The 26,234-nt window shown below is 35.9% G+C and overlaps 1 protein-coding gene across 1 annotated transcript; it reads left to right on the forward strand.

The window, feature by feature from the left end:
- The first annotated feature begins 2,961 nt into the window (after positions 1–2,961).
- Positions 2,962–19,452, forward strand: LOC120336768 (uncharacterized). The gene is made up of 7 exons (XM_039404527.2): positions 2,962–3,613; positions 13,732–14,411; positions 14,570–14,966; positions 15,824–15,927; positions 16,141–17,200; positions 17,493–17,719; positions 17,957–19,452. The coding sequence occupies exons 1-7, from the start codon at positions 3,122–3,124 to the stop codon at positions 18,531–18,533; spliced, it is 3,537 nt and encodes a 1,178-aa protein (XP_039260461.2). The 5' UTR covers positions 2,962–3,121; the 3' UTR covers positions 18,534–19,452.
- Positions 19,453–26,234: the final 6,782 nt, after the last annotated feature.

Raw genomic sequence — 26,234 nt, forward strand, 5'->3', positions numbered from 1 at the left:
GAACAATACAGTACTTACAATTTACGTCACAAAATACGTTCTGAAATCTAAATGTACTGATGTTTCGTAACGTTACCACAAGTATTTCAACCACGCATATACTTCAGAATCTCGCCCGGTACTCTAAAAGTCATTGGGATCGATAACTGGCTGAAAAACGGATTACAGATTTTCTGGTTAAAATCGCACGTTAATTGTGATCGACCGTTAAGAAATAGTTTGACCCCAAAAAATATAATATAGGTGTTGGGTGGAATTCGACGTCTTTCATTAGTTTTACATTGATTGCTGGAGAAAGACATTTGGAAAATTCGCATTTTAAATTCTTTTCATGTTACATCCCTAGCAGTATCCTTGTTGATAAGTATTCAGCACAGAAACCTTGCCTAACAATTTCCATGCTTAGGAACAATAGAATTATTTTCTTTGGCCACGATTATGAAGATAGTTACAAATTAGTTTTGATAACACCTCTATTGTGTATGCAAGTCGTTTCTTTCGCGCGATTATGATAACACCCTACAAGATCTCGTAATAGCTCTTTACATGTTATTCAGGCTGTAATTTGGCCTGAGCGATCGTATCGGCCATGGTTACCTTGCTACAAAATTGTAATGACATTATTGAGAAAATGTTTGCCTGGCCCTCGTTTGATTTGAAGTTGCTGTTGAAGATATTTTTAATCGGGCTTTAGATATAAGTGGTATTATGTACCCTCGTCATGTTGTACGCTTTGTTGTAGATTCGTATCTTTACACAACGTCTCAGGTTACTATAATTCGAAAAATGTTCCAGCTCACAATAATATAACAACGCCATTGAAATGCAAACCATTAGTACTGGGTAGTTATAGTATATGGAAGTCAGTGTACGTTTTATTTGTAGACTTAGTGATACGTTTTCACGTTCGCCGTCGGTCAATCTAAAACCACCAATAAACACGCTGAAATCTGTGAAAACCGTCTGAAACCACCAATAAACACGGTTTAAAATCGGTTTGGGATATTATTCGGTATTAAGATAATACAACAATACACGAATGCTGCGAGATTACATGATAGAAATGTGTGCCGGTATAGTTAGCTATGTCTCGGCTTAGTAGGTTGTGATCAGGTTTATAAAAATTCTCACAATTGGTCATTTAGTCATATCCGTGGTTCATTAGTCATGCATGGTATTTATTTGTTGCCATCGCTTTGAGGTAGTCTGTACGCGTCCTTAGGAGCCGACTATTATTCATTAGAAGCTTTGTCATTTGTTCTCCCGCAGAGCGTAACGAGACAATTTCATTGGCCAGGGTGCTTGAAAAATTACGCTCGCATTGCAAATCATTTTAAAAATCAACCGCAAACCGATAGTTCCTATGATCGTCCTTACACTGAGGACATCGGAAAATTCAGCGTGATAATCAATGACTCCGCCCATTACACTTTTCTGGCCAAAATAATTTCCCGTTTGGCAACACGCTGAGAGGTAAATGAGAATACATCCATCATTGGTCTATTATGTTTGGTTCATATTGTCGGCCTATTGTTGTTCGGGTAGTCGTAACATTCCAGAATTCAATTACGGGAAAATTATCTTGGCAAAATCCTCGTCGAAAGATTTCCATTTAAATGGATAAAATAGTATGCCGGAAGGGACTATCTAAACAATTTATCTGACTTGCGTTTTATGTCGTCAATGGGTTACCAATATTATTAATGGCATTTATTTTCACGACGACAGAACGAAAGGAGTTACATTTGGTCTTTTTAAATCTTTCAGCGGCAGTACCGTAGTATGTGAACCAAGATGGCGGACACAGGAATGTAGTATGTGTATCAGGTTAGGCCATAATTTCAGGTACAAATACTACGGGAACTAAAATAAGAAAATTTGAACAAAATTATGGCCTAACCCCTACCTGGTACACATATTACGTTCCGGTGTCCGCCATCTTGCAAATACAGAATGACGAAGCCAAATGTAAAAATTCATTGTTCCCGTTGAATACCTAACAATCCAATAACATATTAAAATTACGTGCCCTAGCGTTCCATGACTGACTAAAGTCAATATTAAGTATTGTTAGAAAATAAAACACTCAATTATGTGTACAACAAATACAATTACTCTTTAGTTCGCCAAACTTGATGCAGTGTACTGAAATTTACACCGTTACGTGGCAAAGTAGTTAATACCGAATAATCGAAATTTATGAAACTGCTTTCAACCATTTTAGAAAATTGAACATTCTAGGGCTGGCGGTCCCACGCATAATGATTCACAAATCCCCAGTCTACCTTACGCAATGGTACGGTTAAAACTTAACAACTGCTGGTAAGACATGCAACTCCAAACAAAACACGCAAGTTAACTCATCACGCTACGATGAAAGCAAAAGCGTGTAGCACCTGTTAATATTTTAATTAACGTCCGCGGGGAGCGATGAATAACTTCCACACTCCCTTTAGTGTGACTAGGTTCCCGCACTTTCAAATAAAACTCGTCAAAAGCGCGCGCGATTTTCTTCAGAACTATTTATTCAATACATTTTGCGACAATAATAGAGAACTAAGCCATATTTACACTTGATTATGGAAGATATGTGCATAAAGCACATCTTGTGTACACGTGGGATACATGACCAATTTTAGTTTAACGCTCATAGTCGGAGCTAACAAATTTATGATCACGTCGGAAAGGAATTTTTCGTCCGACCGAAGTTAATAATTTACCGAACGAATGAATAAAAATGGTTATTTGATCAGATGTATATTGATCGCTGGGCTTTATTTCTATTATATTGGTTCGTGTCGGGTGTGATGGTTTGGTAGTAAAAACTGGGTGCGATTTTTTACATAAAAGTAATGTTTTATGTGTCATATGCGCGTGCTTGACGATAAAATCATCGTACGGCGACTATTTCCTATCGGCTCCTTTTATTGTACATCAGAACTGCCTCTTTTTATGTACTTTTCCGTATTACAGTATATTATTTAGACGGTTAAATTGTTTCCGTAGGCCGGAGAAGGATGTGTTTGTAGTTCGTGAAAGTGTGAGCCCTTGATCACCGCACATCACATTGAGTACAACATAATAAGGACGGCTGCATTGAGGATAAGCTCTATTTCGAAGGATGATGGACCATTATTGTGAACGGCCATCTGCGGATATGAATTCACATGAAAATTACTGGACTGACATTCATGCAAAGAAAGTGAGAGTTAACAGTGTTACAGTTAAAAGAAAAATCGGTCGGAGAAGGACTTCTACAGATTTCAATATGTGTAAAACTAATAAACTTTATCATAACCCTAATTTAATGTCCATATTTTGGATAAGTTTTCTCGTGATTCACTTATGTGCCTTTGCTTCTACGAACGCTGAAAATTTTGGCATTGAAATTGAACCTAGTCAAAAACTTTTTGATATTGATCTTGAAAAGTTGGATGATATCGACGATTTCTCTTCGACGCCGACAAGATTTGATTCGTTCGGAACAAATTCAAATATTGGCGGAAGAAACCTTCATATGTTTGCGGTGACGGGCCATGTTTTCAATCGGTCTTTGGCGGAAGAACTACTGAAGTTTGACAAAGGCGTGATGTCTGAAGGCGACACTTTGAAGGTGAGAGTAACATTTTTAAACACTTATTTCTTATGTTTGGGTTATATGAAGGCTTGTACACGATGCGAATGGACGAAAATAACCCGTCTCTATCGTACTTTCGGTGTTATAGCTTTCTAAATGCGACTGTGACAGATTCCTACCTTGTTGCGTTACTCATTCTAGATCAGGTGTAGGCAATTACTTTTCTGAGTGAGCCAGTTACAGATAATAGACTGTGTTACTGGGTCGGAGCTTCAGAACTCAATATGAAAAACTATGAATAAAAAACAGTTTATTCACAACAACTAGGCTAACGTTGGTATAATAACGAGAAGCACAATGTAACAATCGGGGTCATTATGACGTGTTTTTCATGGATGTTTTCAACGGTAATTTATACTTATAAAAACTATAGTCGTAATTTCAGCAGACACAAGTGGGCCGGACCCGGCCCGCGGGCCGTGATTTGCCCACTCCTATTCTAGATTGCGTACTATGCTGCAAGGATTCACTGATGTCATGTCAAAATGGAATTATTTTCAAGTTAAAATATTCAGTTCCACTGAGATAATCAATTTGTCATTCTGAACCAGAGCATAAATAATATCCAGTGCGTATAAAGATAACGTGAGTGATTACAGTAATCATAAAGCCCTTAAATGATTACTCTTTCTAACTAAGGGACGATTTTCGCCAGTATTGATTAGATTTCTTGCCGCTGCCTTTTCGGATAAATGCGACGGTCCATTTACTTATGAATATTGGCACAAAATAGGTAATAAAAGATTTTATCGTCATATTTCCAGCAACTTGGAAACAATAAATCGATATTAGCACATATAGTGCAATGAATGGAAAGTCAAATGTCACTAAAATAACCCTACCATCAGACGAAAGGTTGTTTGGGCGAAATGGAATGTCAGGCTGGGCAGTTCAAGTTGTCTGGGTTTTCAGCATCTTTAAAATTTTGTTTGCATTATCTACGTAACTCTATTATTCAGAGCGACATTTGGCTGTTTTAAAATTTTGTTGTTGCTACCCCTTTGAGTTATTAAATACACAATCTTTTTCAGTAATTGTTTTTTATAATTAAAGCTAATTATATCTACATAAGTAAATAATAGATCCAAGTATAGGAATAAAATCCTATTTTTACCTCGGTAACTATTTATGTATTTGAACCAATACAGGATATCACGGAAGTCAATAACCTGTAAATAACACTTAATCTAATATGTTAGATTTGTGATGCTTTCCGGCAAAGTAAGTGGTACAACGGATATGTGAGATAATTAAATGTTGCTGTACACCATCTGTTATTAACTGGCCGTTAATTAAAAATGGAGAAATACATTACACTGGTGTAAAACAGTCCTTTTTTGCTGACTGAACCAGACCGAACTCGAAATTGCCAAATTTTAATCCGAAGCCGTTCCAAGTTTTCAAGGGGTGCTCCTCCATTGCCTTTGAGGTTGAGCGCAAATAGCGTAAATAGCTCAACCTCCAACGATTAAATATATAATAATTATCGTGTTCGGTAATCTGTGTGATTTTCTATACAAAACTAGGGACTTGCGATTTTGTTTGGGACAAGTCTTTGTTCAGAAGTTTAAAATCAAACTGGCATACAGCCCGACTTTCAACATTGATAGAAAATACTTTCCATTAGATCTTTAAACACTACACTTTGCCCTTTCTACACAGATGAAAGTGACATTGCATATTATTTATCACTTTTTCATCAATGGGCGCATAGATTATCAAAATCTGCTTTTGTATAATCACACATGTTCATAATATAACTAGCGGTTTAAGTCTATTTGAAACTTCCAATATACTTTTAATGGGTTTTCATGTTTCTGTCGTTTAATCGACTGATTTTGTTGAATGGACCGTTTTGTTCAATCGTGTAATTTAGGAAAAGTAAACTGTAAAGTCAATCCATTAAGATTAGTGTTTAAATATACTTAAAATTATTTAAACATTCGTACGATGTACGAACAGCTTTTGATAGTGTAGATTCTCGTCGCAAACGTGAATATCAATGAATTATAACACGTTTTCGGGATCCGAAATTTCCCGTAATCACCGAGTAATTGTTAACGTTTAGTTTTTCATTATTTTCTCGGAATATTAGGCCTGTTGTCTAACACTAATTAATGAATTTAATGTTGAAATTCTTGCCTCTTAACGTATCATGAACGAGTTGAATATAAGAAAAGGGGTTACAAATATATTCACAAATTCGAATACAACACGATACATTGACGTTTATTGACTTATAAAATAAAGCAAAATTTATCGTGGAATTCAATTTTCTTTCATTACATCAATTTTTTTTTAAATTGGCATTTAAGAAAATTACTTCGCAATTTTTCTGAAACATGTTAATACCATGCGACTATTAACGGGGTACAAATAAATTTCTCGGTAAGTTGACAACGTAATTTTATCCTTGCTCATTTCTACAGGATTACCAGCCCTAAAATCTTCGACAATGATGCACAAATTGTTGTGAATATCTCATGTTTTATGTAGCTCTATTTGTGTGGGTAAATATCTTGGACGCGATTGTAATTCAGCTTTTTTTTTATCGAGATTGAAATCTCTAATTTAGCCATTATTCAATTTTGAGTACAGAGATTGTCTCACGGTCAAATTCTCATCAGGTTATTTATATTCGTTAAACCAGAATTGCAAACTATTAAATCAGATTTTTTTGATAAAAGATTTTTAAAAGAAAGGTACTAAGCTTCCAAACAAAATTGTGTAGAGCACTGATAAAGTATTGAAAGGGCGGCTATAGTAGACCCTATTTATAAAAAGTATAAAGTCAAAGCATAATGAAACACTAGTAATGTGCTTGATTTATATGGCCCACCAACGGAATCTTGCAAATGGAGGATTAAAAGGCAACTTGACAATTCTATTATCAAGAGTTTGGCAACGATGACAAGATTGTTGTTATAAACTGAATGTTAGTCATTGTTACCTCCAAGCCTTGTCATTTAAAAGGGTCATCCTCAGACCCACTTTTATGCGAGTAAGTGGAAACGTTTAGTAGGTTGAAGATTTGATTTGCTAATGTGCATTAGTCCGCATGGCATGATGACCAAAATTGATGGAATTTCAGTTTCCATATTCTTAATGATTTCGTTTCAATAACTATTTCTATTCAGTCAGCATGAGTTCTAATACTAGAGAATTTGAATAAACCAATTTTTTCAATTCAATGTACACATATTCAATTGATTTCAATGCGAACAAAGCCCTAAAATAAATACCTGACGAAAAACCTGAACAGAGAATCAAATGATTGATTGCCGATGTGTGATTTTAGATTCTAGGAGAAACGCCTATTTGCCGCTGAGAAAAATTCCTATCGTATATATTTCCTGCCAGGCTTAGTTATGAGTGGTGGTGAATAAATTGGTATTATTTTACTGTTTGCGTTGGATATATTTTTTTTTGCCATATTTTATTTAAAGGAATTCCAAGTATTACCTTATCATATACCCGCCGTTACCCATTCTACATTAAGAGATATGATTGTCACAGGGAATCCGTTTGAATTGAATGATAACTGATCATCAATTATGACTTACTCATATATTTGATACCACTAGTCAGAAATTGCTTTTTACTTGATACAGACACCAAGATTAGATGAATGTTGATGTGAGGTTCTTATCAAGGGAATATGGAAGAGTAACTATAAATATATTCCCTTTGTCCAGAATAGATAATTTTGTGTCTTCGAAGCGATTTTAAGACTTTGCTTTTTTGTGGAAGCAAGATTTTTCATTCCTTCAATATTATTTTGGGTTGTTATCCTGCTTCCGACGCTGTTTGCGTTCGTGTCGAACGGATAACATTTCGCATTTTGGCCTTTTGTATTTCTGACAACGTTTGTCCAAAATCGATCAAAGGGGTCGTCGTAAATAACATGCTTTGAATACAAAGCAATGCTTTGGTGTATCAAACGTGTGTTAGTGGTAAATTGAACTCCGGATACGTTATGTATCAATGGTACATATTTGATCAGGAAAAAAACAGGGATAGAATTATAAAGCAAGATTTATTTGACGTAGATGTTTGATTTTCGATATACGTAGATCCAAATTTCAAAAATTTTGAACAGATCGAAAAAGGGTCAATATATCACTTTAAACCATTAAAAATATAAAATCTTTTATTTTTGAAATAGAGTAAAAACTTATACTGTGAAAATTAATTCAAGTAGAGTACAAATGCCAATTACTGTAAAATACAAGTAGTTTTGTAGAAGTATTTCGAACAGTCTTCATAACAATGTACATTTCGTACAATTCACCTTTCGCTGACTGCTTCCGGAAGACAAGATAGTTCTTCTGCTGATGTGTTTATTATGTTGGGATCTTGTTCCACTTTCGTGTAGAAGGAATAACCTTTGACCTATTTTAATGTCGCTGTACTATTTGTATTACAACATGCGACTTGGTGTTTACAAGGTAATATTAATATGATTGCCATATATTCATCAGAAAGTCATTTCTTTTTGTTATTCTGAATCTAAAACACGACTAATTTCATTAATGGAATGCGGAGAACATAGACGGGAATTAAGGATAATAGACCCGAAGGCCTCATTATACATTTGATATTCATATTCATAGTGATATTCATATTATAGGTCGATATCACTGTATTTGTATGTTAGGGTACAATTTGAAGCAATTGGAAGATAATAAACCTACATTTTAGCATATGAAAAATGATTAATGTTTTTTTTTTGCATATAATAAATAAATTCACTGCTCGGACGTCCCATTAAGTTAATCAATAGGGCTTGTCTTTATAGGGACGTAAACCTTGCATGTGTTTTGACATTGCTGGCGTTTTCGGTTTTCGATACTATTAAAAATTCATGCTTATACAAAATAAACAATAACATTTTGAAGTTGGAGTTTTACGTCAGAATACACCATTTACACATCGTACATATCTAGCTATTCAGTGGGTAAAGGGTGTTGATTAGATAGGTACATACTTTATTTTGAATCTAAGTCTGTTCAATCACTATCTACATATGTGGTAAAGTAAATTGAATTAGAAAACTGCAAACACATTCAACGTTCCACACTTATTTTTCTACTGAACAGCTGATTCTTCCTTACTAGTTTCTCGTATGGTGTCTTATTTGCTACCGTGTTATCAGAGAAAATTCACCCGAAGTGTGTTTTAATTAAGGAATGTGAAAAAAAAGAATGCCATACCAACTGGTAAATATGATGTACAATATGTAGGATGCCGACGCCATATATATTTGTGTATTTTTCCCACTCCTCAAAAATATATGTTGTATCTGTATCGTGTTATGTCTGTAGCCGAAATTTAATTTTTGCTTGTTTCCCCTCACACTGCCCCCTGAAAATAGTAGAAAAGGGTTTAGGAACATGAAGTGAATGTACATGACATTATAACGGTATTCGTATTCATATACAGTATTGTACTTGTTTATTCAACCAGCTAGGTTCTTTATTCTTCAGTCATTCGAGCGGGCAATCATAGATAGCAAATTATTTAGTATTAACAATGGTTTTTGAGTCACTCTGGGTGGTACTCTTGTCTTGGTGTTTTGGATAAAAAGGATCGCCTTCTCGGCGCGGAATATACGTGAATACATAATGTAGCAGACGTCGAATAGTCGACACAAACAGAACTATATAAATTAGAATAATAAAAACGCGAGAGACGACGTGCTGACATTTGAGACGATTGTGTGTGTTTGTAGTCAACAAAGGTTTGAGCAATTATCCCGTTCTTAATGGGTTGTTGACGCGCCCAACCATTTCACTCAGTGAAAAGAACCGATCAATATCCGCTTGAACGTGATATTAAAAAGACCTGACAGGATACACTCATGAAAACAAATATCCAAGTGTCCCCCAATTTCGTAAATTTGAATGTGTATAGGGGTGATTTATACCGTCTTGTTAATGCTATTTGAATTGGGCATAACTAATTCTATTACATTCAGTATTGCTAATACAACCGCTGCTACTATTCAGTCCACGAGATCGTTTTCTTAGATAAACAATATGTCGCGGACTGTTTGGCCAACAACAGATTAGAGAGATTTCGGCGGAAGTGCCGATAGGTGATCTTGGACTCAGATGCGCTTGGTCTGGTGATTTCCTTCATACCATTTTTATAATGAACTAAATAAATTGGTTTGGCTCTGTCGGACCGGAAAGTTGTGGTCTTTGCTGCCACTTTATCTGCGAACTTTTGAGTGGCTACTTGTCTAAATATTTCAACGCTAATAAAAAAGGTTTCAACCTAACTTTAAGCAATGTTATCACAGTTCGGAAGCTTGCTTTGTAAAGTCTTTTATATAAACCCACCACTCGAGAACAAAAGCATGAATTACATCTTATATGACGTGAAGTTTTTTCGATTTTCAAAAGTGTACTTTACAAAGCTTTTTATATGTTTGTTGCCAAACCGGACGTCATCTTAAGTACCGGAATCATATACCTGTTGTTTATTGCACAAATATAACTTATCATATTTACGCGTGGATTTTGTTGTGTATACACATAAATAATGCAATTTACTATCATAACTTGACACTTATGTCATGTCAAAGTAACTTCAGGCATTTTAGCAGATATTTGTGGTTTGAGGGAATAGACGAAATTCACTTATGTTCATACATATACTATGTTCATATTCGGGGTCGACAGAATTACCGTACAATTCCTCTCTCGCCGATTTAAATAGAGTTTATGAGCAAGAGAAAATTTGTGTGACACTGATTTTCAGAAATTGCTTGAAGATTTGCGGTCTTGTCCATTGGTCTTGCCATGGATCCTATAGGAGCATCTCGACAAATCCGGGCTGAATTCGATTTGAACGATTAGTTGAGGAGTTCCAACACGTGAACGTATGTGCATAATTAAAACAGGACATGATGTAAATCTAAATCAAATCCATAGCCAACAGACCATTCTGAAATGTCATAGTTATTTTCACCCAAATTAGAAATCTTTGTTTAGGGAACGCACGCACTCAAATTGATTAGATCTTCGTTGCCTAGTGCCGAGTTTCCTCGGAACGCGACGCTCACTGATAAATGTGTACTGATGCGGACATTTTGTAGGTGATATTGCATATTATGATTTCGTTTTGTGAAATTAAGTATATATAAATTATTAAAGAGATATTGGGAAATGTACTAGCGTGTTTGGTTAACTATTTATGTCATATTATAAAAGGGGTATAAAAAGTCGATTTGAACCAGCGTATATCAAGGGTTAGGGTTAAATGTATTTTATATTTGAGTTCAAACATGTAGCGTCTGTGTTTTGCAGTTGACAAAACATTTAAAACGTCTTGAATTGTAATTTGAAATATTTTATTGCAAGCCTGCAAGCGAATTTGTGCGTTATTCTATAACTAAAGCTTTTTTACAGCGTGGACTCATTGGCTGAGCGTTTTTCGTACCGAAAATTTAACTACCGGAAAATTACTGACAGTTGATATTATTTCTTCTAAATTTCGAACATCGATCATTATCTCTAACGAATATTTAATGATTTCGTAATGGCGTTGATTATTGGAGCATTACGATTTTCCATAAGAGAGTATTTTCTTTTGACTACGTATAAGATACCATCGTCTTGCACCGATGATTACGTAGCATAAAAATGCCCATGGTCGCTATTACGCTGAACCATTCTTGAATACACGCACATTATTTGAAGTAGGAAATGAAGTCGTAATACAACACCAAAATCATTGTCATGGATCTCTAGATGTCAAGTTTAGATTTCACTCTTAACCTGTATATATGATGTCAATTTTCGTTGGAGGGGAGATTTCTGAACTTTGGTATTCCGAAAAACATTCTAGGATATGGGATATATATATTCGAAATTCCCATGGCTAGGATTACTTCCACAAAAATTATTTATATATTTGTAGCTTGAATTTCACAACGCAGAAATGTTAAAATGGACGTGCTAGAGGCGTTTTTGGTTCACTATACTTTCTAAAGTCCTCAAAGGTTCACATTACACATTTTTGGTCGGAGTGTCAAATGTTACGATCACAATATGAAAATATTTTCTAGTCATTCCTGAAATCATTTTTTTATATCGAATGGAAGTAATTTGGTTTGCAATTTCCGCGACGTTAATCCAATCTTCAATGAGATGTACATTTTACACCCGTTTAGAATGTGTAAGCTGTAAAGGATAAGGTTGGATAGTAGACACGCCTATTCTAGTCTAGGCGACAGAAAGTATCGTCCTAGTGTGTGTTGGTGAAAGCTGAATTATTATGTTCAAATATCCTAGTGGCCCAAATCTTGGTAATACAAGTTTCCATACACGAAGATCTATTTTGATAACTTATCTAATTCGTGTAACGCTCACAAACGCTACTTTGTGTAACGAGACACTGTTCGACCCTTACGTCATTGCTTCCATCACAGCTGATGTTGTGCGAGTCGATTAATCTCATTAGATTAGCGTATTATCTTCTAGATAAGTATATAATCTTTGTTGACAATATATCACATCGTGTCTTAGTAACCAACAATCACTTGTGTAGTCATGCAGGGGTCGTGCAAAACGAAATTTCGATTTTTAAAAATGGCCTAAGGAAAGATTACTTTATTCGTCTATGGTCCGTACTTGCCTGAGCATAGAATTACTTTAGGATACATAGTTCAAAATTTAGCGTAACTGGGCGGGGGATGAGCTTTTAATAATGATGTATTACATAATGCTATAACGCGCATATTAGTACATAGCTATCCCTAATTTTTTAAGGGAGAAAACAATCTAAACTGGAATATTTTTATTTGTAATACCTTCGAAGTTATGAACTTCACTAATTATTAAACGGAGACAAATGATTTTTTTTCCTTCAATGAATTATTGTGTTCTTAATTAATATTTTTTGTCGTGTTCTATACATTTCGTTGAAAAAGGTTTTAAATAAATTTTCAACACAATTTGCGATGTTCAAAAAAATATTACTTTAGCTGTTAATTTGAATTTTTATGAGTTTCTTTACGATCTTAAAAAATAAAAACAATATTTTAAATTTTTTACCGCGTCATCTAAGAGGTCTACTCATTGGCTTTGTTCGTTTTAATGTAATTTACAATTGGATAGCTTTTTCTTTATTGATCTTATTTTGAAAATGGCAATCTGAGTCTTTGTTCGTCTTTCATTTTATGTCGTGCAATAATTGATTCGCACTGTGGGATCAGTTCAACTTTAATTGGATTTTGTTGTTTGTTCAAGTTTAAGACATATTGATTTTACAATGATTTTGATATTTTTCTATTCTTATTATAAATTGATTATAATTGATATTTTGCCTCTCAATATGTTAAATACGACATTGATATATTTTAGTCAAATCGGCGCTTCAGAAGTGTGTGTACCAACATGGAGGTAACTAATTTTGTTCGCCTACTTTACATCAAGTTATGTAAAGGGGCTAGAAGCCTATGGGCAGAGGGTATGGTATATTCACTAACACAAACAGTCCCCGAACTCGTAATAGAACCAAAAAGGAGAATCGGAATAAAATTATGGACTAACCCTGTTCTGGTACACACTCTACGGGTGTACCGTCAAATTAGCCAATCAGGTTAATTGTATATAGTTACCAATTTAAAAACTACCCACATAAAATAATTCAATTTTTTGACCAAGTTGTAAAATGTAATTATCCAATAAATTGAAAATCCATCTCAAGTTTAACGTATGGTAATTCAGAATTTTTGTATATTAACATATATATAGATACTCATATGTGAGTTCCGATATAATGTAGTGCTTTTAAAAAAATTCATATTTATATCTAATAGTTGTATATAGTTTAGTGTGTTTCTTTCTTCTGCTCCTTTCTAGTTGGTGCCTATGTGTTGGTAGAAGTATGCACCGACTGCGGGAAACTGTAGCAGTAATCAAACGTCAAATCGAGTAGTTCAAAACTATAAAAATCTGACTTTGGTCAGACGAATTCTTACAGAATAAAATTGTTTAATATTGAAAACTACTTGTATAATAGATAACATATATTTATATTTCAAAAAAGCAACAACTATCTAAACATTACTTTATTCATTTCAGGTTCACTTCCCGACTTCTCAGTTACCTGACTATGAATGGATGGTATTTCGTGAAGACTCTGGATTGTTACAGGGCGTTCCACTACCCAGACACGAAGGTGTTAACAATATATACGTTACCATCACTCATGTCAATACTCCTACAAAATCCAGTCTAACCCTCCCTTGCACAATTGAAGTAGTGACCGAAAAAGCGGCTCTCGGATTGCGGCAGGAATTGTCTCATCTTCCGAGGCTTAAAATCGACACCCTTTACATTTGTCCACATCATGAACCAGTAGCTATGGCCACAGTTGTTATGGAAGTAGATCCAAGTGCCTTGTCGTTCACCGAGAGGTTACGGTGTCTTTTAAGTCTTTCTAGTTTTCTTGGCGTCCCTTGTAAAGACGTGACGTTGCTTTCACCGGAAAACTCAATAAAGAAAGAGAGCCCTTTCCTGTCTGGACCTGGTAATGTACCAAAATTCCGAACACATAGAGGAGATCGTGACGTCAGCGATTTGATGACGTTGTCGTGGCCGTTGGGTTGCAGTTCTGACATCATCGGTGACATTCCCGGACTGGACAAGCTAGAAACGACAGCAATAGACGGTTCTCTGGCGCAAGCTATTGGATACGGCGTTGTAGAATGGCAAATTGTGAATAAAATACACCAAGTAAATCGAGTACACAGAACGAAACGGTTAGTGAGCATTTTGGATTTTCTAGCTCTCGCCTGTTTTTTTTTTACCTTGTTTACATTTGATCTCATTCGCGTATCTGCTGTATTACATGTTGTTTTCAGTTACATATTATAAAACAGCCTTTGTAGTTTCAACTTTGCACTTGTAATATTTTTAGGCAAGTCGGAAATGCTGACAGTCCATATCCAAGAAGATCTAACCAAGGAGAAACAGAAGAAACCGAATTGATCAACCCCAGCGGAGCGAGGTCAAGGGTCGCGGTCAACATGATCCGCCCCAGCGCAGTTGTTGGAATACCTATCATGGCTTCCAAAATGGTAACACCGCCGTTGGCCAGAACACAGAAAGTCGTACCACCCCATACTCCATATATAACCAAGCCTTCGCGATCCAAGACGCGTGCACCACCTCAAGTACCGACTAACGAGGCACCCATGATGTTGTTCGGTATGGAAAATGTTAAAGCAATAGAAGGAACGTACATGGAATTCAGAATTCCTCAGGATACGTTCATCGATCAAGAAGAAGGAATGACAAGAAATCTTGAATTGCAGGTTATTACTGATTATATATATAAATCTTCACGTAAATTTAAAAAATACTGTAATCAATCTTTTTTTAACTACAAAACTCCGTTTTAGGTCTTTTGTGTAAATCCACATACTAACTAACTTTTAAAGTATTTCAATAAATTAAAATTGACAAACGTGATCTTATTTTGAAATGAATTATTATGGATTTTCAACGTTCAAAACATTTGGTCGTCAACTTTCAATTTTTTCTGAAAAATGTTTTCATCATTCTGTTAACAAAATACTATTTCAAATTGGTCCAAAATTTTTCCAATGTGGAGGGTGTAATTTAACATTTTTTAAAAACTGAAAAAAAATTCGCTCATCTTTCAAATCTAATCTTTCTGCGCAACTGTTCAAAGCATAGCGAGTCCTATACAAAAAGGTCGTAGCTAAATTGGAAAGATTCAAAAAATAATTATTATAAAGGAGTCTTCAGAAGCTGTCTTCCTCATCTATGAGTTCTTTTTGTCTGTCTATGAAATTAAAGCAAAAAATCATATAGATAGATCATTGAAAAATAATCTTACATACATCGCTGTAACGAAATGAATTTCAAAGTAACTATTCAGTACTACGGACTTTTTGTATTGAATTTTCGCTTATATTAATCCTGAATCAGAGTGTATTTGCATATCTTCAAGCTAATATACAAATGTAGATTCTATTTAAATTGTATTTGTCCATTAACACGCTTAACTATTAATCTCAAGATTAATAAACATTGCACGATCAAGTGATATAATAATTTTCTTTCCGCGAATTGAAGAAATACTACACTATACAGATATTCACGTATCATCACTTTTTCATATACCAATGCTCATTTTTTGATCTAGGTAATGGATTTAGTAACCAACAAATTTATACAAAATGATGGAGATTTTCCATTGTTTGACCAAGGAGCTCAACTAATATACGGTGTTCCGGATGAAAATGCTCCGTAAGTATTTTAAGCAATTTGTTTATTTGGCATGAACGTTAAATTTTGGATCTTTCGTACATCAAGCTATTTGAATATGAAAAGGAATCTCGCAAAAATTAGTAGTTCTTGTTCTTTCTGAAATCGGACTCATTCAGTTGGCATCATAAAATTTAAAGTTATTAAACTAAAGTTTGACAACGTTCAACATATTGATATTTGTATTTAAAACAGGGCCGATAGAGAATATATGCTTGCAGCTAAAGACAGTCAAGGAAAGTCTGGCTCGATAAATTTCTCGATTTTTGTCAACCACAATGTTCAGAAAAAACCAGAGAGTCATAAATATACATTTGTATTTTCTGATTCTCCTGAATTTGGCGAGAACGAAATGCATTCACTCTACAGTTCATTCGGCAAAAAACTTTCTGTCGCTCTTGCCAAAAGCGAAAATATGCCCGGAGTGTTATCGATAATCAAATCAGGGAAAACAAAGAACGGTGAAAGATTTATTACATGGTTCGATCGAGAATTCAATGACAAACTATCCTGTCATTCTGCTGGAATTGGAATTAAACGAGAAGCTAATTTAATGATTGGAAAGGATGCATCCACGGGCAAAAACAAACCAGCAAAAGAGTTCGCCATGAAGTTCAAACCTGAATATAGGTTAAAATCGATTAAAATTGAACTTCTTGGTCCATGTGAGGGACACACCACCACTACGATCACGACAACAACGACGATGATACCCACTACGACAACCTCAATTGCATCAACGGATGATGCTATTGTCGAGCCAACAGTAACAATACCGGCCACGTTGAGCTTTCCCACAACTACCGTTACCACCACTAAATCCACTACAACCCAAACGTCAACCATGAAACCAGATATGACAACTTCAAAAATGGGTCCACGTATTGAAAAATCCTTGCCAAAACTGCAAACCGAAGTTGGGAAAATAGTGAAGTTTATTATTCCGCCTGAGTCGTTTGCCACAGTCAATTCCGACGAGTTAGAACTCCGTTTGGACGGCGGCACGCCTGTATGGTTAGGTTTGGAAGCACGGACAAGGACGTTGTATATCATGCCAACTGCAGATGATTTCGCTTCCATGGATCTTCATAACAGCACTCATCATATGTGGAAAGGAGGAATAATCGCTCGTAATAAAGAAGGAGTTGACTCTGAGGCGTTACCACTAGAGATATATGTTCAGGAGGGAACGAGTGATAAAGATATGAAGGCGAATCACAAATTTCAGCTCAATATAAAGAATTATGAACCAACAGTAGGTTTCCATAATCATATTAAGCCCAGGTAGATTTAAGAGAATTTGGTTGTGATCACACTCCTGTATTTTGACCCATGTTTAAATATCAATTCATTTAATATTTAACCATATATTAATATATATTCATTCAACTTTATTTGATGATTTAGATGCACTTTTCACTCTCTTAATTTAATTTAAACTAATGTTTTTTCATTCGTATGGTGAAGAGCTGCTTTTATTTTTAAATCATGGCAAATACACAGTATTTATCTGCAGAAAGTTATCAATGTTTTTATCTATTTTGCAGAACTTTACTTCTATTGATCGAATTCGTCTAATTGAACTTATTTGCGACATATTTGGAGACGAAGACGCCAGCTCAATTTATGTTTGGCCATTACGTAAAGGATCTTTGCTTTTCTCGTGGCACAATACTACTCTTGCATACATTGATCCCTGTCCGTTCAAGAAGATAGCTGCAATAGGTAGCAAACTTTTTGCTGGAAATACTTTCGAACCCAAAGTTAAAGAAAGGTAATTATATTTTCGTTTCATACATCATTTTATTTGATGGAGGCAGTTAGTCTGAAAAGTAAGATACCGACCAAAACAAAAAAGAAGATTTTGTATCTTTTGTCCAAGACGGCTTAGCCTATTAACAAAAGGCATATGTATCATGATACATACACATCCATATGAAATTTTCTACACGTGTTTTTTAGTTGGAATTTTTGTACTTTTGTCCGTCATATTTTAAATTTCTCCTTACAGATTTAAGGATAACAACTTCACAGTACAGAATGTTAACCTCAGCAGACCTTCTTGGTGCGAACTCACTCCGAATACAACGCCAAAAGACAGGACAACAGCTGTTAATGTGGCGGTGGCAGGAAATCAGGGAAAATCAACAACAATAATTATTATCGCAGTTGTTGTCGTCTGCTTAGTTTTATTAATAATCATATTGGTTTTAAAATGTCGAATGGGAAAAAAAGCTACAGCGAAAAAGCAGGAAATAAAAGAGAAACACGACAGGGAAGAGGCAGCAATTGCTGCGGGAAATCCTGAGCTGTTGGACACGCCCCGAATCAAAAAGGGCGTTCCGATTATATTTCAGGATGAGATAGCGATGGAACCGAACGGCAACGCAAACGCATCACCATCCACGCCTCTCATAGCACATAATCACCGTGGAAACGGGGAAAACAGGTCTCCGGCAATCGTCGATGATGATCAGATAGTACACGAAGAAACGCAATTCACTTCTCCTGTTTCACAGCATCCCATGACACCGCCGACCCCTATCATGTCAGGCAGGCCGCCACCTCCATATATCAAGTCTCGTTGACGTCACTGATTTACGGCATAACTTACCTCACGCCTCAAACGCACTATGGTGCAGTCACTACACGAGTGCACGGTAATTTGTCACCAAATGATTCGATGACGCTGAAGAAAGGTCGAAAAAATGACAAACTAAGGAAGGTTGAATCACATGCAAGAACCTTAAAAGTCTCAGGCGCAATCTCAAAACTATTTTCACACACACCGAAGTTCACTGTATGCTTTGTTGAATTCTTGCTTTAATGTAACTAAGCAATCGATTTGCGGCAGTTCCATCTTTTTACTTTATTGCAAAAATTGATTCAGAAAATTATAGAAATTATTCGCAGTAATTATGTCATATTCAATCCAATAAATTCATAAGAAACACATGTAATAGTTTCTTTATGAAATAAGAAAAAAAAATGGTTGCAGACAAAAATTACTCACGGCCTTAAAAAAACAGATTCTTCCACTCTATATTGGTGGAAAAATGGCGCGATCTTCAGAATAGCGAATCATCGATTCTTGAATTCCTATTTCATTTTTTTTGTTTTTCAAGAAATCGAGATAAGTTAGTAATTTATTAGATATTATTTTTTAAATCAATACGTTATTTTCAATTACTTATGTTTTACGTCACTCTGCTGTGTGCTATGGAACGCTATCTAAGCATACCATAATATTATCATAAAGTAATGAAAGCCTTGACTCTCCATTAAGTCACTCATCTACCATACCTGTGAAATTAAGATATAATAAGGTTTTTGAGCGATTAACTTTTGCTTTAGCCAAATGAGAATAAAAATACCAAATTGGGTTCTTATTTCGTCATGTCGCATCAGTTCTGCTCATTTTATCACATGTTTCATGTCACCCATTTCATTTATTATTATTATGTTATAATGATACTTTTAATAATAAAACACTGTTCATTTCTCGTCCATGTGTGACTTATGTATTAAATTCATTGTGATGATGCGTGAAGAGAAAATGAGACATTCGATTGATTATTTGTTATAATAGGCCTATATCTCGATAACTATAGTCAATCTAGTTACGTGATACATACTGCTATTAAAATACTGCTCTAGAAGTGTGTGTACCAATCATCAAAAGGTAACTTATTTTGTTCGCCTACTTTACATCAAGTTGCGTAAAGGGACTGAAACCTATTGGCGGGGGGTATATTCACTTAGCTAACACAGACAGTCCCAGAACTCGTCATAGAGCAATAAAATAAGGAGAATTGGAATAAAATTATGGCATAACCCTAACCTGGTACACACACTACGAGAGTATCAAAAATTGTTAGATGGATCAAAAAATTACGTGATGAATAAAAGATAGAAATCAGTGCTAGATCGCCAAAGGTATGTATATGTGAGCGATACTAATGGTAGACATCAGTAAAAGATGACCAAAAAGGTAGATGAAATTAAATGTGTCGGCCTATAGTACGGCAGTTCTCCTTTGCATAAAAATGAAGGACCTACCTTTAACGAAGCTGGCACCTCTACTATATATATAAATATATATCTCTATATCTCTGACAATTTAAAATCATACCAATTTTCGTCATTAGTACCTGTTATATATATCTACCTTTAAAGGTGAAAGTTTCTTGGGCGATTGCGCTGAGCTCCCTTTCTAATTGTCCCACCTTATACAAGCTTTCTTCCACTTTACTGAACTGTTATCAATTTCCTCCCAACTTCTGGCATTTTATCCAAACATCTTGCCAATTACAACAGAAATCAGTCTAAAAAAATGCAATTCTCTTCTTCGGCTCGGAATTCCTATAGCAAAATAGTTCGACACTGAACTCAACTTAGAAAAAAAATTAAATTTTATTGGCAAAAACTCTAGCGTAAGCAAGCCTTAGAAAGTTAGGAACGTTTAAATGAATTTAATGCTTTTTGTAGGAAGTTTTCATTTGCCAACTTTGAAATTCTAAATTACGACTCACGAAAAGTTTAGAATTTTCAACTCCGGAGGTTTGTAAATACAACTCCACTCGGTTCATGCAACGCCAAAATAATTGCTTTGTTCCATGACAAATTCACCCCGTGACACAATTCTGTTGGTGTTTTTAGTTGTGTGCTTATTATGGAAATGGAAAGAAGTAAAACATGTTGAATCTCTGTCAGGCAATGCGGTTTAAATATTCCAACCGAAGTTAGCAAACATCCGAAGCACCGAGTTGCAAAAATATTCGGTCGAATAAAGTGACTGAATAGAAAAGCGTCACTGTGAAACAAGAGAGCTGTGCTCAAATATATGGACATGTCACAAAGTCTCGCTATTTTTTATTCTGACACATGAAAAACGAATCTCTTGATGTCCACATAAATTTTTGAAATGAGTAAAAGTAATAGCCTTCTGGCAAAAAAATCAATCTTCAACCACTGAAAATCTCAAAGCAATTGATCCAGTATTCGAAGAGAAAAGCGATTTCATCATGACGAGGGAGAAGAATAATACTAACAAGAACAACAACATAATATTGAAACGATCGTTATGTACACTGACGTGTCAAATGAATAAAACAGCAATATTCTGAGTGAAATATTGCTTCACATAGTAGCCTACTCAGAGAAAATTTGAGAATGGAATGCAATAGCTTTCTAGCGACTCCTTTCGTCTTGAAATGGAAACATTTGAAATTAATTGGCTTATCTGTAGATTGATCCGCAGGTCCATGTCGTGTTCAATATACGTATAGACAAATAAGTGATGGAAACAATCAAAATATAAAGTGAATCGCATAATAATCAGCTGTCGAATTCAAGGCACATGGACAACCTTTATCAAATTGAAATATTACAAAGAGCAATACTCCATACATATATTGATGAAATCCATTTGGTTGCGCAATCTTCCCAAATTAATTAAACTTAAAAAAATTAATCAAACGTAGAAAATAGTAGGCGCAAATAGTACAGGCAAATTTGAAAACAACACGTAATAGGCAGGACTTCCATAAAATTGAAACCAAAAGTAAGTACGATAGTGAAGTCGTATTGCATGCAATAAGTACAGTTGCACATATTAATCCCCGTCAGTTATTTACCGAGAAACAATGTTTCATTGTTCGACACAATTTTAAGTTATATTTCATTGCAACTCGGGTCGAACATCGCCTTTACCTGCAAGGATAGGATAGGATTTACATAATTATCTCGGGAGAGGGGAAAGTCGATAAGACGACTCCACCATATGGCGAACCGCGGTCTCTCGTCCTGTTACCATTCCACGTCGGGCATGGGATTAGTTAGTTATTTTCGGAAGCATGGACTTGATGGTGGAGGAAGCCGTAACCGACCAGCGGTTACGTGAACCACCTTACAGCGACGAGCGATCCTCTCGCACATAACCATCGCTGCATGGGATTCGAACCTGTGAACCCACGCAGAGTAATCAGAGGTGCGGTGGCGAGCGTGTGAGCCACACCGCCGCGCCAAGAGCGTCTATTACGATTCAGGCTAATTAAGAAATTAAGGTCAATGGGAAACGTGCTTCTTAACTTAACCGCGAGAACAGTTCTGAAGCATTAGTCCAAAAACAAACGATTCAATGCAACGGCCAGTATATATTAAAAGCCGGTACATTCCCAACCCGTACGGACATTTTCACCCAAGGTAGGCTACATATTTATTCATGGACATTTGCACAGATGGACCTCTTGCGTATATTTGCATTCAGAGTCAATTACCCTCGCGAATATTTGTGTTTCGGCCAAAAATAGTATTTGGCCCCTACGTTTTACAGTCATTGCAGGTTATAATCCCATATTTGCGGTATATTTTCAGCGTAATCAAATTCACGTTGGTGTCCAGCTAGTATACACTGGCAATTATACCGTATGAAAACTATCCACAAATGAACAACACGTCACAGTTAACCAACCCATTGCACAAGAGAAGCGTGCTTCGATAATTATCTTTTTTTCGTAATTTGTGTTCGATTGATTTTTTTTACCCGTTGAAAAAAAATAAACTTGACTTGGTGAAAACAAAAATAATCAAATGAGATCCAAAATTGAGAGTGAATAAAGACCTCGACTTTGCGAAAGCGAGATCAATGTCAAAGTTGTGCACGTTTGCAACACTTGTCCTTATTGTATTGTTGATTCATGAAGATAACTAGGCCTACTGTTGTTTCCTTACCTGTTTCGAGATTTTGCTTGATCTGAGTTAGTGAATGAAAATCCAAATTAAACGCGTGCGAATTTCGAATCCACCTCTCGGCGGAGAATGGCAAAAAAACGCGTTTACTTCAAAAACTGGTGTTTGTGAATGTAAAAGTTCACGGGTACAAATATTCATCGGTCAAATGTTTGTGGGTACAAATGCGGGCTCGGCGGTGTGGCGCATCGTGCTAAGGCTATTTGGAATACCCCCGCCACAGCTCCTCTGAATACCCTGCGTGGGTTCGAATCCCGTGGGGACGATTGCCTATGCAAGAAAATTGCTAGCCTCGTCTCCGCCTTGGGGTGGTTCACGTAACTGTTGGTCGTCTAAGGCTTTATCCACTATCATGTCCATGCAAATACCTGGCTAACTAATCCCATATTCTACATGAACTGGAACATGAACACGAACCGGACGAAAGGCCGTGGTTTGCCTTTCGATTAAGCCGTATTATTCACTTTCCTCTCTCCGGGTTAAAAAGCTAAATCCTATCCTGTATACATACTGCAGGTGAATATCTTCGTGGGTGCTAATGAAGACCTACTCGTGCAATATGTGCGCGGGTGAAAAAGTCAACGGGTGCAAATGTATTGATTGCAATTTTCTGTGGGTGCATATATGCACGGGTGCAAACGTTCAATGGTGCAAATGTTCATGTACATGCAATCTGTACGTGGTTACCAAATGTATGGGTACAGATCTCCACGGATGCAAAGGTACGCGGGTGCAAATGTACGTGGGTGCAGTTATTTTGAACTTTGCGCTCCTTTTTTAAATAAAGATTTTTTATGTGTTCAACATAGATCGAAAATGAGAATAAAAGCTTAAAAGCATTGTCAAAATTTTCTGTAAGGCGCAAATTTCAAAATAATCCCAAATCGACAGCATTCAAGCGTAAATATTAAATTAAGTTGTACATTCTGGAAATTTATAGCAGATAGTATATATGATTTTTTCTAACAGCGATGACAAGTCACAATTCAAGCCCTGCTTATAGAAGATTTTTAACTAATTTCTAGAAAATTCCTATTTGTCAGAGGTGAACCTTAATTTGCAGGAAAAATGAAAAGTTTGTTTATTCCATCGCAAGCACTTGTACTTCTGAAATCTCTGGCGAAATCGTCGTAACAGTATTTAAAAAGAATGTTTGCGATTTTTATGAGAAATGTCTATCGTATATAGAGCTTTATGACGAAGCCCAGGTATTGGTGATGATTAACGTAATTGTTGAAGGTACAACAGCCCGAAAATTTAATACTATCGTGTATGTTGTTCGTTAAGTTTGGCCGAATCCTCATTTAATTGGGCTTGTATTTTTTGTGTGCATGCTGGTGGGCAGGCACATGAGATACTTCATGTTTTAAACTTTTCTATAGGTTTTGTTTGCCCTCCAGAATTATCCATTTTTAATTTATGTTTGTTATGAAGTTTTCGAAATAAACTATCTATCTATCTAATCAAGTGCGTTTTGTCCCAACAACAACTTTACTTTTTCAAAACTATCACCGTATATCAAAATGCCCACAACAGTACCAGGCTGGCAGTGATGGAAACATACCACAATTTTCACACCGCCGCCCCCAGAAAAATGTTCCAATAGGCCTACATACGAGCGCCTTTGATGCTTATTTGGAAGCGTTTTTTTCGAGTGGGGGGTATAACGCTTTGATGCAGACCGCTTTTATTGTTTCATTACCATATTTCGATTCCACATTATTAAACTATTATTTACGCCGTTTCTACTCTCTAGTGTCCTTGTTAGCTGATTCTTTGTCGGTTGTACAGACACTTTGTACACTTTTATAGACAATTTGGTGCAGACAACCGTGTCTTAACTATGTATAAGACGGTAGGCCTACTGTATAACTATTGTGCTACAGCGACACTGCGAAGTTTGCGACAGACAGATACGGTTGGTGCGGAGCAAACAAATTCTGAAATTACAGAACCATTTTACCGTTTTCGCTCAGTGTTGACGTGACTTTTGATACATCGAACTTCAGACTGGATAGATCTGTAGATATTATGAAAAAATGATGTTTGAATAAAATACATTGTAAAAAATTAAGATAGGCATACCGGTACCAGCATACGAACAATACCGGTAGTCAATCTCATTCGAAAGAAACCAATTATGCCTTTGACATTCAAGTTGCATATCCGGCATTCCGGTCGACATAATTCATGCAGATTCTGCTAAAGTGTCAAGAGTTATTAAGAATTCAATATTCAGATATTTACATTTATTTCAGTACCGCAGTACCGGTAATTATTTTAGGCTATGCCCCAATTCCAGAATTCCTCCAGGCAGCCAGGACTGCATGATGATACAGGGATACGGTACCTGCCGGTACCGGTAGCTCGTATGCAGCATTACCAGTCAGCCAGTAAGGAAGTCTGGAAGTAAGTGAGGCACACAACTCGCCCACATTTAGACATGGACACCTCGCTTACCGACAGGGTTTAGAAGATATGATTTACATAGGAGGGTTTAGTCTTTAGATTGCAGAAAGGAGGATTACATACCCGGACTGCCGGAGAAGGATTTACATACCCCTGTACCCGGGTGAGAGGAAAGGCAATAAGACGGCTAAATCATATTGCGAACCACGGCATGACCGCCACTGACCCACTACCACACACGCCAAGGATCACGCTTTAAACCTGTACGCTTTAAACCTTACGGTACTTGATGTTTCTTTTGCTTTCCCGATTCTATAATTAGTTTTATTTATTTTGTTTTTATCAATTATTTTATTGTCTATTGCTGATTATGGAGTCGAAATGAACTCATACTTATCAATTACCAGATTACTGTAACAGTATTCCTGTATTTTGTTTATTGCGTATTGGTATGTGTTTCAAATAGCTGAATAGTGCCAGAGTGTTGATTTTGGTTTTTGCTGCAATAAATAGTGCTCTGTCTCTGTGTTAGAGTTGTTAACCCAAGATGTGAAATTATCGTAAATATAGTTTTCAAGGTTATAGAATTCGATATAGCAATTCTGATCTTCCACTTTTGACACTGTCTGACTGTCTTCAAGTATTGCTGAAGATAGTTTACAATTTTCCTTACATGTTGCACTTATAATGAATTTTTTATGTCCGAGGGTTACATACCTACTCAAACAGGTACAGAATTATTTGTGATTTACTGATTGAACAGCATATTTTCTGTCCAGCATTTCTGGTTTCCAATATTCTATCCGGTTTATCAAGACTACCTAAAATGACATCATAATATGCAGAGGCGAAGGGAAATGTCATCAATGATATGTCATTATTAGATTCAATACAACTTCAATACAGTCATAATGAAGTTACTAGACACAATTTTAAATGTTTTAACAACTTCTTGAAAGAAAGATGTGAATTAACAATTGTATTATTTGTCATTTATTTGGTTGCCCGCACGTTTTATGTGATAAATACAAGTGAATTTCGTCATGATTGTAAAGTGGGTGAGCCACACTAATTCTACACATGGATCACCAAATTTTCAGTTTAGAATTCATATTGAACTAAACTATTTT

The sequence above is a fragment of the Styela clava genome, chromosome 2, assembly GCF_964204865.1.
Source record: "Styela clava chromosome 2, kaStyClav1.hap1.2, whole genome shotgun sequence".
Lineage (NCBI taxonomy): Eukaryota > Metazoa > Chordata > Ascidiacea > Stolidobranchia > Styelidae > Styela > Styela clava.